Raw genomic sequence first — 17,260 nt, 5'->3', positions numbered from 1 at the left:
ATAGAAGCCTGGTGCATCTGTGTCTCAGATGTAGTACCCTTTATGTTCACAAAGTAAATTTGGCAAAATAACTTCATAATTGAGTGTAACTGTGTTTGCAGCACACAGAAATGCTTAATAAAATTAACAATTTTTCAAAGCATTCTTTAAATTCGTCTTGCAAATTGTGCATTTAAGCATTTGAGACAAATTAATGGTGTTGTAAATGCTTGACATGCAACAGTTTAAATCTTGGAGGCTTTATAATAACTAGAGAAAATTTACAAACATTCAGTCCTGAAAATCACATTTAGGCTTCTAAAATTCAGCACACAGAGGTAAGGTGTGGACAGTAATAACCACCTTCTTTCTGGGCTGAAATCTCCTATGTATTTTTTTGACAGTTACAGCAATACCTCACATCTTTGTGTATCTTCTTATAAAGTCTTTCTTATAAAGTCTTCAATGTAGAAACGTAGAGCATTTAACTGTTCTAGAAACATCAGCTATTCTTTTTGTCCTTTTTCAGTTGTGGTTCTTGCTAATTCAAGGAGGCCAGGAAGAGTTAAACAGATAATTAAAATAAAATCATGTCAGCTGAAGCTAAGAACTACTGAAATTTAAAATCTGATCCAGCTGCCAGAGCTGGAGTTGTTCAAACTGACATTTCTCCTGTCACATAACAACACAGTTAGTTTTAAACCTGTACAGCGTCAACTTTAGGTCTACTCACACAGTGACAGAAATATAATGTGACATCCCCAAAGAAAGCAATGAAGGCCTGAAACCAAGCAAAAATTATTCCATATTCAGTGTGACCTTTTCTTTACCAAAATACACAGAACCTTCCTTAACAAGCTGATTTATTTTTTTTTTCTTTTAAAGAGTGTTAGTGGTTGGAGGTGGGGGGCAGAGAAAGAAGCAGAAGGTTGTTGACAAATCCCCTTTTTCCTCCCTATTGAAAATAAACAAGTCTCTCTCCCAGTAAAAAAAAAAAAGGAAATCATTGCTAGAGCAAACAGCTGATATGGTGACTAACACTGAAGTAACTTCTGCCTGGACATCCTAAAAGAAGAAAGGAGGCCAAAGAGAAAAATAAGAATAGATAAAAACTAGACGGAACTTGAACACAGAGAAATGTATCTGCATATAAAGAAGCACAGGAACAAAAATTAGACTGATTTAACTATCTGTTAAGAAACAGATCATTAAAATCCATTCAAATCTAGACTTAGTAAAGCAATACCAATATGTTCCTTATCTGCAAAAGCTTATTTCAGAAAACTTATTGCAACTGACAATACGATAGACAAGATGATTTGAGATGGAAAAAGGCAACTAGAGTAGTGTATATGGAAAATAAAACAAACAGAATGATCTTAGAATGGTTTCTTTCCCTAAACCGTAACGGTATTTTTTGAAATCAATGACATGTAATACTCCACAAAACCAAAACTTGAGAGGAGAGGAAAAAAAGTCCGTGAGCTTCTGCCACTGTCACCAGGTGTAAATTTTTAACACATTTTTGTTGACTGCAATTGTAACACTGAGAACTGCCTTCCACCTACAAGAGAAAGATTAATCAGAAAGTAGCCATTCGGGTAGGTGATTGTTCAGAAGCGATGGTGGCAGAAGGAGGAAGGTTGCTACCACCTGGTTTTGCATATAAGACACTCAGGAATTTAGTGCAACCCGCACAGAACATCAAAACACTTACAAAATGGCAGAGATCATACTTGCACATTGCCAGACTGAACTCCTGTAAAATCCAGTCCAAGGAGCTTTTCTCTTTCATCAGTCATTGAGTCTTTAAAAAGGAAATGGCTACTTGAAACAAAACAAACAATCAAAAAACCCACCTTCACTTTGTCTTAACTGTTCGATCTGTTTACCCTATGGACTCAACTGCTATGGCAAATGCCTTGATGTGAGACTCTTAAAAGCTTGAAAGGGAGGAAACAGAAATTGAGTGCACCACAGAATCCTTCCTGAGCACTCCAATCTTTCCATTCTTTGATAGGGATTACCTTAATGATCCCATACATTGATTTCTGGTGAATTACTGCAATTCTATGCAGAACAGCACGTAGCTGTACATAACCACACAGCACTGCAAAGTATCAATCTCTGAAGAACACAGCTGTAATGAGAGCAGTGCATGCTTTATAGAACTTGTTGCAAAATAAATAAATATTGCACAGAAAAAATACACCCTTAAATTAAAATCAAAAAGACATTTAAAGTTTGGGCATTCTTCATTACAGGAAAGAATCTTCCACCCTGAGGCCATTATCCATCAGAAGAGCTCCATCAGTGTATAATTATTTCTGATAAATGATATTAAGCTTCATTAAAGAGGTAGTGAGGATGTGAGAGAAGACAGAGAGAGCTCAAGCTGTACATAAATCTCTCCACTGTATTTCACTTAAAATCACCCCAGCAGGAAGTCATAAAGAATTTTTTTATAGGTAATATTTTCAAATGCTCTGCAGGCTGTGCTGCCTAATATCCATCACCTTGGGTGTATGTTCACAAGCACAGAGCAATCCAGGATGAAGGACATTATTTAATTTCCCTCCCTCTTTCCCATCCCTGTAATCACCTTCCCACTTACCCCCAAGTCCTTCTCAGCCACAACAGAAACACTTGAACACAATCTAATTCATCACTGAACACATTTTCATAAAACCTGACCCAGTAAGCACTGGAGAAGCACCCTCTAATGCCAAATAGTAGATCTTGGCTCATAAGCCAGCAAAGGTGCTGAGCCCCACCACCCTGTGAAAGTTCAAATGTGTTGCTGAAGCACAACATTTTGCTGAAAGGACAAAATAAGGCTTTGTTTTTACAGCATACTGCAAGTTTCCCCTGAAGAAGTGCTGGACAGAAGGAAGAGATGGGTGGTCAGCAGCAACTGTACATGTGAAGGAGAGACAAGAGTTACATGGCAAATTACTCTTATTACAAATAACTTATTTTAGAAAGGTCAGCTTAAGCAACACAAAGTGCCTATTACTCTGGGCTCTATTTCTGAAAATATTCCCATATACGGGTAGAAAACCATAACTTAAAATTAAACATTTTATTTTAAGTCTAATAAACAACTACAATCCCAAAATGACACTTCCTGCTTTGTCCACAGCCATTCTGCACAAGTAAAAAGAACATAAATGTGAAGTCTACCTGTAAACAGAATAAATATTTGGGGAATTCAGTTAAAACCATCCTATACAAATAGTGAAGACAACTGAAAGCAAATGTGCCATATCAAAGATCTCTCAGTCCTACTGCTTTGTCAGCATTCTTATTTCCAGCAGAGAAATAACAGCAGCTCTAGCTTAGTCTAGCATACTAAATGAGTATGTTTTTCTTGCAATGCACACATCTATCTACTGGCCACAATGTACAAGCAAACTCAACTCAAGAAAGATTCCCCTCCATAAAAAATAATTTTAAAATGAAGCTATAGTTTGAGCATGTTTAAACTACAAATGACACATTTAAGCTTAAGTTGTTAGAATGCAGATTTTTAAAACTCAATATATTATATACAGGATGAACTCATAAAGAGGTTTACAATAAGGACGATTTTATCACACTATGTGTTGGTTAATTTTTAACATCTTAGCCTAGCTTAAGGCTAATTTAGCCTGAAACAGCACAATAAAGACCATGAAATAAGAGACAGATTACCACATGAAGCTTAGTTATCTAAGTAACCTAGCAGGAGTCTCGACAAACATGCATTACAGTCAGTGCTATTTGCAATTGCAAGGATTAAAACCCATTTAAAATGTTTTAAAGCCAAAATTTACAAGATATCGGTGTTTATCCTAGAATATGTGTATTAATTTACTACCAATATGAGAAAGAATTTCTCAAAATAAGAGTACCTCAAAATCATAATTAAATTGCGTACTGCAGTTCAGACAGCTGTAAAGTTAGAAACTCCTGTGACCCCTTTTAATTTGCTCTTCTGTTAAAACCAACAGTTTTGTATTTCGTGAATCACTTCTAACCTCTCCCCTTGCTCTCAAGAGGGTCCTTCTTTACTTTCAGAAAGAAGTCTGTGAAACATAAGACAGAACAAAGCAAAACATTTATGCCTCCCTTGCTCTCACTGAGGACTTGTGCACTTACATTCCTCTTTGCTCGGTGAAGTTACATTCAGTTCTGTCAAAAGTTGCTGGTTGGAGTTAGCGGCCTGTGTGGTTAGAGAGGTATTGCTGTTGTCACTGTTCGTTTCTCCAGAGAACAAATCTGTCTGGCTGTTGCTTGTGCTGGGAGTAGAGTCATCATCTGGCTGCTTCTTCTGGAAATCTATCAAAACCAAGATCCATATGTCATCTCAATTGCTCAACCTAATCAATTTTGTACAAAAAGTAGCATAACAAAAATAACCCCCAAAGACTGTCAGAGGCATCATCATCCTGACAGTTTTTAAATCTCATATAACACAAAGTTAGAGTAGCTTTTCATTATTTCAAAGTATCTTAAGAGTTACTTAATGCTAGAGAACAACCACCAATTTCAAAACTATACAAAGTTCTTGTTTCTACAGCTGTTCAAGAGCATCCAATGTTTAATACTGAGTGTATCAGTATACGCCACACGGTGGTATCATTTTAATAACTGCTTGCACAAAGCACTTGTAACAGCATAAAGGAGCAAACCTCTGACTGAGGAAGAACTAAGGTATGCAGTACAAGGAAACGTTACAATTCTCTAAAAACAATACTTCTTACTGCCATTACCTAAAACCCCACCGGTGTAACAGTTCTGGAAAAGCTCATGTAGACAACTGTGGTTCCAGGTTAGCATGTGGGAGCTGGGCTTTGCACCACTTGTTTAGTGGTTATGTTATTTTCTTAATCTTTTCTTCACTTACCAAACTCTCTTTATCTTGGCCCACAAGTTTTCTTGCTGTTGCTTTTTCCTGTCTCTGCCCTGTCCCCTGGTAGCGAGCAATTGACTGTGTGGGTCTTCACTGCCAGCCAGGATCAGCCCAGTACAGCATGGCTGCAGGCACCACATGCTCCAACCTTGCTTAAGAAAGCAGGTATGATGTCTGCAAGGGGCACCTTGAAACTGTATTTACACTGTGCCTATCCCATTATGCCCATCCCTGAGCTAGCAGTGACCACCCAGGGAGGCTTTAAAAGCCTAGGTACCAATGAATGCAGTCCTCTGAAAGGAAAATGGTTTGTCTTTACAATATTCCCTTTAATATTTAACCAGCCTGCCATTTGACATTTTTGAAAACACCTAAACCATACTCTTAGATGTTCACTCAAAGACCAAGCATCATCATAATGAGTAGCATATCTACTTTTTTCCTTTCAAACTGTGGCTTTCAATAATTTAAAAACACTTTGAAAAACACTATTCTACATAGTCCACAAAAAAATTGAGAAGTTAAGGCATTGTGATGTTGGCTTTTTGTTAAATTGGTGCAGTAAGCTGTCTGAAAGAGAAAATCCTTTATGTTTACAGTTTCCATTAAAACAACAGAAAAGTAAAAATTTCTTAGTGCGTGGGAAACATTGTAATTTTTAACCTTCTACTTTGTCATATTTGCTTTTAATATTAAACGCAAAGTTATTTACGCAAAGCAATTCTTTCCTACATACTTAACTTCAAACTAGAACCAAAAATGAAATAATAATGCTTCACACTCCAGTTAAGTAATAAAATACACTGTTATCACAACATTATGACAATGAAAAAAAAAGAACAGAGTCCTATGAGCACAAATTTAAATCTCAAACTATTGTAGCAGCAAGTTCAGGAAAAAAATGTATACGTATACCAACCAGAGGACAAAGCTCTTTCCAGGTTCCCATTCAGGCCACATCAGCTTCTCCACAAAGGGAATCCCTTCTATTTTCACCTGACTTGTCCACGTCTTGCCTCTTTATGCTTCAGTCTACCTGTGGCATCTTCTTTTTGTGCCCACACTGTCTTAAGTGCTTTTCCCATGCTCAGACTGAACTGAATCTGGGAATATTTAAGCAATCCCATCCCCTTTGCAGATCCCCTCTTCCCTTTCTGTACCTACCACGACATAGCCCAGTTGATGTTTTAAAAGGGGGGTGGGGGGGAATAACAATAAATAAAAAACAGAAAGAAAAGAAAAAAATACAACCATTTTGCAACACTGAAGCCAACGCATGTTTTGCGGCACAGCTTATCAACTATTTGTAAATATGACTTTTTTGGTTTGACAAACTAATACATTTTATCAGCTTTCTGACAGTAATTTTAACAGTTTAAAACACATTTCAAATGCACCAGACGATAAGGCTCCCTCTGTTAGTCAAATCAAACAATAGGTTTTCTAGGAGTCCTGCCACAGGGACGCCAAGACATTTATTTTACCCCAACAGGCAAGATTAACAAAGCCATCATCAGTGGTGGTCAGTATGCCTCGAGCTGGCTGAGGCAGCTGCCTCTCTCCCCATCCCAACTCCCTCCTCCTGCAGTGCCCAACTGAGGGGAGAATTGAGCTGTGGAGGGGACAGCATTGAACCAGACAAGGAAATAAAACCACCTCAGAAGATGGCAGCAACAAAAGCCAGCCAACACACCTACATCAAGGCACTATGGATCTGCTAGTTGAATACAACTGCCAACTCCAATGCTGGCGTTAGAAGTTGCTCGCTGATTAACCTACGACCATGGAGTTAGGTTCAGGAGGTAAATCCCTCCAGGACATTAAAACTACGTACAGCTAATTTGTCTTCAAAGTCTTAGTTTTCCCCTCTTTTTGTCAGCCAGTGCCAAGTCTCAGAACTGCCCCCACAGTCTGAACTCCACACATTGGATAGATCCCATCCTCAGGCCTACCCTGGCTCCAAACCAGATTAGGGTTTGAGGTGAAATCTTTCCAAGTGCAAATCTTCTCTTGAGGGCTTTCCAAAACCCACAGTCCTGATACTTGATTAGCGATAGTGCTGGTCTCAGTTCCTACCCGCTACACCACTGATTTCAGTCTGACACAGCTCTGCCCTCGGACACCCTCCAAGAACACCCCTCCCAGCCAAGCAGATTTTGGTTTGCTTGACGTCCAGTTATTCCCACAACACGAGACATCTCTTCTGAGTAAAGATTGCTGAAGATGAACTGCATCATCTCCTGGCATTCCTAACACATTTTTTTAAAGAAGAAATAAAAAGGCAGAATTTATTTATTATGCAAATACACATACATCAATAAAGGTTGCTCATTATGTCATGACAGAAAAAAACGGAGCAGTCCACAAATATTTGCAGATGATGAAACGCTGGTTGCCAACATGACTCACTGGGACTGGGAAGCACCGCAGTCCAACAGTCCCTAATTGCTGACTTAGGATTTAAAAGTAATTTGCCAGAGAAATGAAGCTGTAACTTCTGCTGTGGAAGACTCAGCCAGAAGCCAAGCTTGGACAGGAATGAACTCAAAGCCAGGGAGGAGGGGGAAAGAGGCAGACAGGAATTCATCTGCTTCAACAACAAAATCTCAACAACTGGTGGGATGCAGTTTGTTAGGGGTCATAACGGAGCTGGGAAGATGCCCTACTCGGGCCTCACTTGTTATCACCACAGTTTCAGGCAAGTCAGGCTCCTGAATATCAGTAGTGTTTGTGCAATCAAGAAAGCTTCAAGCACTTGTGATTCTGCACCAGCCACAACAAGACAGCTGCAGCAATGAGACCTGGAGACATGAGTTTAGAAGATCCTTAACTCTTCACACCTATACTGAGGCCATGGTGCTGGCAGAGGGGGAGCTCACAGCCGGAGACATCCTGGGAACCACTGGCCTACAAATAACTCGTCGAGAAAAGAAATGAAAAGTGCACGTTTCCTGCAAAGGTAGCCACAGAGAGTGTTTTATGTGAGACTGCATCCAAGGCAGGGCACAAAAGTGAAGCCGTATTATGTACATGTATCAGAAATGGGAGCACTTCCATTTTCAATAAGCTGAGCAAGAAAATGGTTCCTCCAATATTATACACTATGAGCAATCTACAAAATCCATTTAAAAAAAACGAGTGCAGAGTTGCAGAACAACAATAGATACTATGGAGTTTATTAATATTCAGCAAGTTAAAAATTCTCAGCCACTGTATTTTTTTTTCCCTAGATAACATGCAAATACTTCTGTTGGACTAGCTCAGTGTCATCCACAAAGGGCATTTCCAGACGAATGTAAAACATTATTTAAGGAAATAGTCTAAATAACAAAAGTCCTGACAGTTGCTCAGTGACAGAATGGTAGATGCTAATGCTACGCAGTACCTCCCAAAGCTGTACGTTTAAGATGTGCATAAACCAAGCTCATTTTTTTCTGAAGAACTATTCATATTTGCAAGCTATTGATAAATTCTCCAACTTAAAAGAGAACACAAAAGGCTATGAAAAATCCTCACTCAGTGTTTGTGTTTCACAAAAAGCTTCCGAATGACACTGTCTGAGTTGCCACACAGCAGCAAAATCCACCACTGCATCTGCATCCTTTTTGCCTTTATGTTGTATCCAGAACAAGTTTTTATTCAGCTTGCAGATCAATTAACTTTCAAAAAAGTCTTACCCTGCTCAGTTGGCTGGAACCTGGGAACATCTCCTGTCCATTCTTTTACTTTTTCACTGCAGAAGAGAGTACTCGAGGAAGATACTGAAGCTGGTGTACCCTGAGACACACTAAATGTAACTCAACTTGTATTATTTACACACACTGGTTTATTACTAAATATTGCCATCTTACTTCAAATTGCATTACTAAGACAACTTCAGTAATGTCAACAGCAATACAAGACCCATTCAGTAATATAATCTGTATTATAAATTTGACCTAAATTATCAACAGATTTCTGAAATACTGCTTTCTGGTTTGTGGTCCAATATTTTATTGGTGCAAATATGTATCTAATGATATATTGGATGAGCTGTATTATACTTTTTCTCTGCTTTGGTGGACTCCATTCGGCCTTTTTTTTTTTAACCAGGACACCTGTTAACACAAATAACTTGCAGACCACCTTGATCTCCCTCAAACACAATAAAAGCTGGCAACAATTACCGGAGCAATTGTGTCTGAATGGATCCAGTTAAGCCTTAACCGCTTAACAAATAAAACAAAACAGAAATACATGCACAATCCAGGCAAGATCTTGGCAAGTTTTGAAGGGGAGGCTTTACTCTGATTAAAATCAGAACATAACTATTGACAGAACAATGACCTCCCTAATAGACTCAATGTGGGGGGAAAAAAAAAAACCAGAACAAGAGCTGGCAAGGAATTTATCATTCCCAGAAGTTTCTGTTTTTAACTACAGAAGCATACAAAAACACCTTCATTAACTTGTCTCCTCCATTTTTACTGAGACTTTCAGTATGCTAGCAGAAGCAGTGCCAAAATGCACAATGTATGACCCAAAATCCATCAAATCACCCAACGTTCCCCTTTCCCTGTTAATAAAATGCAATTTTATAACTTTTTACAGAACCTTCAACTGGTACACAGGTTTAGTTAAAACTTTCTCCATTTGACAGAATGTTTTCTTTTCCTGCTCAACTGTCCCCTTTCCTCCATTGCCTTCAGGTTTCAGATTTTTTTTTTGTTATCAGGCAGAGCCATCACTAAAAGACGACTTGAGAAAAGATCTCAATAAAATGCACAAAATCAATCCAAAAAAAATTGTGCTGTATGGTGGAGAAGCTGCTAGTAGCAAGCAGCAACACTGCCAGTTTTTGAGCTCCAAAATCCTTTTGCTGTGTTGTGTCTAAGGGTTGCAGCCTGCATCCCAACTAGCCAAGTGAAAGCAGAAGGTCTCAGGCAGGGCTCTGATGCACTGGTGTTAATAATAAGAGAGTTAATTTTGTTCTGTTAATTAGGATTTATGTGTAAACAGCACAAGGACTCTGTGCATATACAGACATGATACAAAATTTTCATACTTTCTATATACAATATATTCAAATAGATAAGATTCAAATGAAAGCAAGAAGCCAGATTTGTTCCCAGACATCAGAAGACGAGTTCTTTTGTAAGACAATCTTACACCCTTTCATATTTCTAAAATAACATTGATAATGAAAACCAGCACGTTTATAGCTTCTGATATTACAGCCATCAATATCTGACAAAACGCATAAGATAATAGTGAGTCCTAGACTTTTGCTTAACTATAAGGGGTCTGTAATTGAACAGGGAAGAAGAACCCTTTAGCTTCTGGTAAGTAACTTCTGTGATTAGAGACAGTAGAAACTTGAGGTACAGTCAAATATGAGCCATACCAATATACCATTAAGCATTTAATTCTGAAAAATATATGTATGTCAGAATATTACATACAATGACTTAATACTAAGCCATTTTTTTCCCCTCACTTGCACCAATGCTATAGTATAGTAAATCATAAAATTTATGACACTCACAAACGGTCTTAAACTTAATAAACTCTCCTTTCAGCCTAGTTTAAGGATCAAGGTTACCAACACTTCCTATTCTCTGGTCTACAAGAGATGTTGTCATTAAAAAAGAACGGGCTCATTCAGATAAATGATGGATGTTGCAAGAAGTGTCAGAGTAAACAGCATGCTAAGAGGGGAAAATTAGAGTCTTAATTTAGAATAATTTCAGTTGACAGGCGATAGCACACCACTTCCTTACTCTCCAGTCCTACAGCTCCCATAACTTCACAGTGTGAACTAGCAAAAAAAAAGTTATTTGGAGAGTGCTCGCTTCTTGCACTGCATTAAATGTGCAGTCTGCACATTTCTTGTAACCAGAGCATCTTGTTCTTTTACAGAGCATAAATTAACATGTTAGTGTTACATCAAATGTCCATTAGCATCACAACACTGCACACAAAAGACTTTTACCTTACTCTAATCAGAAAACAGTTTCACTCTTCAAAGAAGGTGCATTTTGAAAGTACTTTGGGAAGTAACACAAATATTATGACACTGAAACTGCTATAGGGAAACGTTTGTTTTAAGTTATTGTATAATTTTATTTTTTCTTTTTCATGTGCCTGGTCATACATGACGACCATGATATATTCACTACAAGACCTAAAGATTTTATTTACTTTTTTATTGACAACTCTTCACTGTGTTTTTCTGGTTCATAGCCTACTGATGGCATTTGAAGTGGCATTCGCTTATACCTATATTTTGCATAATAAATTAACGTAAAAGTAGTTAGTAAGGGGAATGCACTACTGGAACAAGCATTTGTATTGAAGAAGACAGCCAAAGTCATAAAATGGAATCAGAGGTAAGTACTGTACAAAATTACATTTATAAATACATGCACACACATTTTAGAAAGATGTTTCATAATAAGTACACAGTAATAATAATAGCAAAAATAAGTGGAGGAATAGAATAATAGACTGGAGAGTAGGAACTAACTAATATTTACATGAACTATCAGCTGAGCTCATCGCTTTCACAGTTGAACACAAAGTACAGGGAGAACTAACACCATCAAAAATATTAGAAAAATGATTTTCTGTACAACTGAACTTTAGAGTTGAGCACATTTTAAAAACAGCAACACATTAATAGGAGTTTCAGATAATGTGATTTGGATGTTACAGACACTGAGCTTTTCATACACATTTCCTTTTCTTTTCAAACAAGCAGAAACACTAGAAAAAGGGTAAAATAAATATGAAAAAAAAGTGTCTGCAAAGGTGGCAATTAGTTAAAACTTTGCTGCAGTTACACGTATTTGTCATTCAGGAACCACGATCAAGTTATATATGACCTCCATATTTGTAAAGCTACAAGGACATTTAACATGATCAATTTTCTCTTTAATTTTATTAAATCTGGTGACATCGTTTTTTGAGTAAAGTCCTACCATAGCTCCTAAAAGAGACACCCTTGCTTAAGGGTAAGTAACACCCCCAAACAGGCCCCGTCTTTCTCCTGGCTGCATACAATGACTCTCCCCCGTGCTTATGTGGGAAATTCCAGATTTGACTACCATTTTGCTTACTGTTTAAAAGGAAAATTCAAAAATGACTACTAAACAAAGACTAGCAAGCCAACAAGCATAGCATTATTACAAATAACCTTCATTTTAAGATCCAAGTTGTTAATAAACACATATGCATATTGCATTGTTAAGGAAGAGAAATGCAGCTTTGTATGGGAGCAAGCAGAAGAATCTGCAGCAACTCTATTAACCAGGCTTATAACACCTTCCAAGACTGCCATGAAAAAACCTGCCATTTCCACAGCACATGATCCCACCATCCCCAAAGTAGCTGTGAAATACTGAAATGATGAAAGAGGAATTTCATTATCGCCTAGAGAAGTAGCCTCTGAGAGAAGCTTCCCCACTGAACACACTCCTTGCTCTGTCTGACCACAGCAATTTGCTTACTGGAGCTGCTTCAGTGCTGACCAGCAACAAGGTCACCAAAAGCCTTTGGAGAAGCATTTTAAAAACCCTTGCGTCACATTTCGTGTTGTTCCTTTAAGTAGCATGGTTACCTATCTCATATAAGATTTCATTATTATTCCATAAAACAGAAGTATAAATATTATTGCCCATCACCACGGCATCCAAAGTACTGAAGCTATGACGAGTAACCTACTATTTGAACAGCCACTCTAATTTTCCTGTTACAGAATCCCTCACATCCACGGTTAGCATCTGTGCTTTAATCCAGTACTGAGAACAGGCAGTGAGAAGGTACTATATAAAGGTATCACTGCATCACGAAAACCCAACCCAGTGAAGGTCTAGCTCTATAGCACCTGCACTTGACAGCAGAACTAGGAAATTAAAACAATTTATTACCCAACTAATTGGGACTGTATGGGTTCTTGAATGTCTGTCAAAGAGTATCTGTAATAACCCAACCCACGGCAAAAGCATGAACTTTAAAGAAATTCTGGAAAACAGAAAGCAACCACTTCCTGATCATGACTGTGAGAAATGTTTTATTTTTCAATGATAGGTAGAGAGTGTGAATTTATCAGGAAGAACACCTACCAAAATGGACTGCTAAGAAAACACACAGCCCAACAGGCAGCTTGCCGTGGAGTCTTAAGCGCTGCCACTACAAAAATTGGCAGTAATGATGGTTTGACCAATTCTAGAGAGGGACAGCAAGAGTAAACCCTGCTACCCAACAGTCAGGAAAAATAAACCAATAAAAGGTTAAGAAATTAGTCTGTAAAACTAAATGACTGCACTTCTTTAAAGATCCACATGCCACTTAAGGAGAAATAATCATTTAACATGATCTGAGTGCAGTACAACACTGGGGATGTAACAGAATTAAATACACGAGAGTCTGGAAAAAAAAAAGTACCTGGGGAAAACATCTAAGCAGCTGTGATCTACAGAACTTATTCTCAAAGCAGAATTGGAAAATCTGTAACCTGAACATTTAAAAATAGGCAAGACAAATTCTAAAAAACAAACATAGAAGTTGTGTATTGACTTAGAAAAGAAGAAAACTGACAAGAAGCTGCAGCTCTGTCATTCCCCTAAACTTCTGTATCTTCATCACTTGAATATTTAGTACTAGTAGTACTTTATGGAATTGAATAAATTATTAAGGAAAGTCCCATTTCAAATTAAATTCAGATTGATGATACATCAAAATCTATGCTCACCGAGGGGAAGAAATGTTCATTTTGATTAGAATCTCATAAGTAAACCCATAAAACAAGCACTTTGCAACAGCAGCGAGTTATATGAAGTAAACTAATGAAGTGAACTTCTAGAGGCACTTTTATAATAAATGAGAGATCTTGAAAACATGACTGTTAACTGATAGAAATAGATTTTAATTACCATTCATATTTATTTTGGACACTTCATTCACAAGACACGTAGGAACTAATATTGTTTTAATAAAGGAAATGCTTCAATTAGCTTCTCGTGTACTGGAGCTATCTTTGCAACTCACCTTATCATGCCCTTTCCGATACCTAGAGAGAACCTTCCAATTTCAAAACATATGTCTATTTTTTTTTTTTCTAATTAATTCCTCCAGTCAAAATTATGTGGTTCCAATTAAACTGAACACACGGCTCATTTTCTGTCAATAACAGTCACATGTTGAAGCATTCTCAAAAAGTTGCCTATTCTATAAACTGCCAGGATTTTCACATGGGATAAAAGGCCCCTACAGCAAATTAAATCTTTCTAGCACTAACCCACAAACTCCTCATCATTTCCGCCTCCCTCATCTCTAAGTTCAGGCACCTTAAAAACTACCTTTGTCCAAGCTCTGAAAACATCCCTCAGAGTTACTCATTTCTTGGCCACTTTTCCACAGCTCTCGCTGAACAACCACGAGGCAGATCTAAGGCTCTTTCTAGAAGATTTCTAGAAGAGGTAGGAGAGCATGGCCTTGTTTCATGAGTCTCATTTCATTTCCATGCTACTAACCCACCTGCTGTGAGCACAGCAGAACCATCCGGCTTCAAAATCCATCACACAGTCACCACATGATGGAAAAGCAGGCAGATCTCATCCCATATTTTCCGTTCTAAAGGAAAGGAGGGGGAGGAACTATCTGTCTGAGGAGATTATTTCATATGTTATCACTACTTAGGTTTAACCACCAAACCAATGAATTGCAAGGTGAAATGTAAGAAGTTTCCACTCTTCAAAATCTCACTGGAATCTGATGCTTCTTGTTGCAATAAATACCTGCTTTTCATATACAGCACCTGGAGAGAAGTGTGGAGAGAGGGAACACCAAGTGCAACAGGCCTCAGGTGTGGAGACAAAACTTCGCTAGGGTTGGAGCCCATGTGAGCAACTTGTGGCTGTGATAATCTACAATAATAGCCAACAGCAGGTCATGTTTTAATCACACAAATAAGAAAGCTCACTGGAAACTCAACTCACACGGTTGTGCCTTAGCTTCAAGCTCCACAGTTTAGTAACTTCCCAAAGGAGTCCGGGAACCTGAAGGAGTAGCTGTAGTCTCCCCACTTATCATCCCCTCCTCCTTACTCTGCAATCATACAGAAATGCACAAGAGCACAGTGGTCAATCTGCCAAGGAAAAAAGTGCCAAAGTGAGACTATTCAGGGTGCAAGGAAAGAAAGATGACCTAGATTTATGAATCCAAAAGGTCAAACACAGCAAACTGTCACTGGATGCAGGTGCCACAAGCTGCTGCATTATCGTTGAACTCTCAGCATGGAACAGCATGGCTCACGAACACAAAACCAATTTCAGCCCCCTTTGCTTACTTTCAACATACTTGAAGTATATACGTATTCCCCTTTGCAGTCTTTTAGGGAAAAATACGTGAATATGCAGATATCAGAGAACTGCCTACATAAAATAAACATTGCTTACGCTTTTGTGAGCAACAAAACAACAAAATCTTGAATTAATGAAAACAAATATTTTATTTCTACTTATTAAAATTGTCTTCTTGAAGATAGCAGAAATGTTGAATTCAAGTCAATGACAACAGACATTTGCATTAGTAGCCAGTTAATCCCAAACAACATAGCTGGAACCCAACCTAGAATATGGAATTATTATGAAATGGCTGCAAAGTCAAGTCATCTAGTATGCTCATTTCTAAACTTTAAGGATTTTTTTTTCCCTTACAAATGCTGACTATTTCAAAATTTCGACGCTTCTCTGGTTTCTTTACATTCAAAGAAGTGCAGAAATTGGAGAGGAATGGAAAAACTACGGTCTTCAGAATGATATGTTCCTGTCCCTCCAGTGGGAACAATGGATAAATACACTCTACTTATTTTTATACAGTGTGAACTTAAGGCATCTCCTGCCACAATGAAGTGATCCTTCTGCATCTCATCGCTGGAGGATCGCTGCTGAAACCTGATAAAACAATCTTGTCTATGTCCTAACTGAAAAAAAAAAAGTGCAATAAACAAACAAAAAAAGAAAGTCCTTTTGCTTCATAAATCCGTAATTTGTGATTTTTGACTTCTTGTGCCACCACTTGCAAATTAGTGGAGATAAGAAAGTTAGTCTTTTGCCAGTGCTGTTTCCAGAGCTCTGGGTTGCATGAGGTTATTAGGCATGGGAGATTTACAATCACTTAGACAGGAGTCTTCATTAGTAAATAATAATAATAAAATCTCTACATCACAGGAGTGATGTGTAGACCTGTAACAATATATTAATTAAATGCTGGTAAGGTGGAATCCTGCATGTGAAAACAGATTCTGTGACCAGTTCTCCATGTTCCAAGCTTTGTTTCAAGGAGATCAACAGCTTCATGGCCACACGATTGGGACTCCTCCTCACCTAAAGGCTCCAGCTGTTTTGCTTTCTGTCTAGAGCCCCAGAGAAAATTTACAGGATTACACTAGTTCTATTAACAACGCAAAACAGGGAAAAACTATTTTGAGTGTTCAACTAGGGGTGGGGGTGCAGAAAGAGCAATTTTCAATGCGCTTACCAAAAAGAACAGGACAAATCATCCCCAAATGCTTACCAACAAAAAGGAAAGCAAGGATGAAAAATGCTATTCTCATGCATTCAGCTAGTTTGCTTGCATCTGAAGTGCAATACCCAGGAAATGCAAGGAACAAAAATGTACTTTCCAGAAGTGTTTGAAAGCATTCTTTCAAGTGTTTTTGTTATACTTAAACAGAGCCAGAAATAACATAGTATATTGCTTCTTCAAGAGCTTGCACTGTATACAAACAGCGTATGATTGAACCCACCCCTGAAAAGTCTGCGGGAAAATATTAGAAATTATCTGCTTTTTGGTGTTAGTAAGATAGAAGATAAACAGTTAACAGATAAGCTTTATCCTCAAGTTATGGTGGCTAATTCTGTTACAAAAGCAAGTAACTCCAGGCATTACTTTGGAAACTAAGTGAGGATTGGCACGTAAACCTTGGCTCAAATAACTAAATGTGAATAAACTAAAGGATACGTAATTTTTCAGGAAGAGCTAAATGATTACTAGAAGCTAATAGCTGTTTCGTGCGCGCTGTTCTGATTACCTGATTAAAGCACGAGCATCCAGAGCCTATCCTTAGTAGGCCAGCAAGAACAGCAAAACACAACCAACTCCAAGAGCAAGAGGGCAGGTAGCTGAAAAGTCTCATTAGCTAAGAAACTCAGAGCAAACTTGGGACAAGCAGCCCAACCTCTCCCCCATCGTTCTCAAAGAATAAGAATGGCAGGAACCTCCCTATGCAACCCAATTCTCTTTTGAAAAGTTCTCCTTAGCCTTCAGGAGCTCTCTAAGAGGCATGCCCCACTAGGAAGTTTCCAATCAAGTGTGTGATGCAGCACATTAAACTATGTGATGTCT

The 17,260-nt window shown here is 38.1% G+C and overlaps 1 protein-coding gene across 2 annotated transcripts in view; it reads right to left on the bottom strand.

The window, feature by feature from the left end:
* The window catches only part of ZFAND3 (zinc finger AN1-type containing 3), a 134,857-nt gene that overhangs the window by 39,733 nt on the left and 77,864 nt on the right, over positions 1 to 17,260 (bottom strand). For both annotated transcript variants that reach the window (XM_035560430.2, XM_035560440.2), the window contains exon 4: positions 4,120 to 4,299. In XM_035560430.2, the coding sequence (XP_035416323.1) occupies positions 4,120 to 4,299 (180 nt within the window). The remainder of the gene's footprint in view (positions 1 to 4,119; positions 4,300 to 17,260) is intronic.

The sequence above is a fragment of the Cygnus atratus genome, chromosome 3 (assembly GCF_013377495.2).
Source record: "Cygnus atratus isolate AKBS03 ecotype Queensland, Australia chromosome 3, CAtr_DNAZoo_HiC_assembly, whole genome shotgun sequence".
Taxonomy (NCBI): Eukaryota; Metazoa; Chordata; class Aves; order Anseriformes; family Anatidae; genus Cygnus; species Cygnus atratus.
Note: the sequence above shows the minus strand (reverse complement) of the source record. Positions and strands in the feature narration are given on the sequence as shown.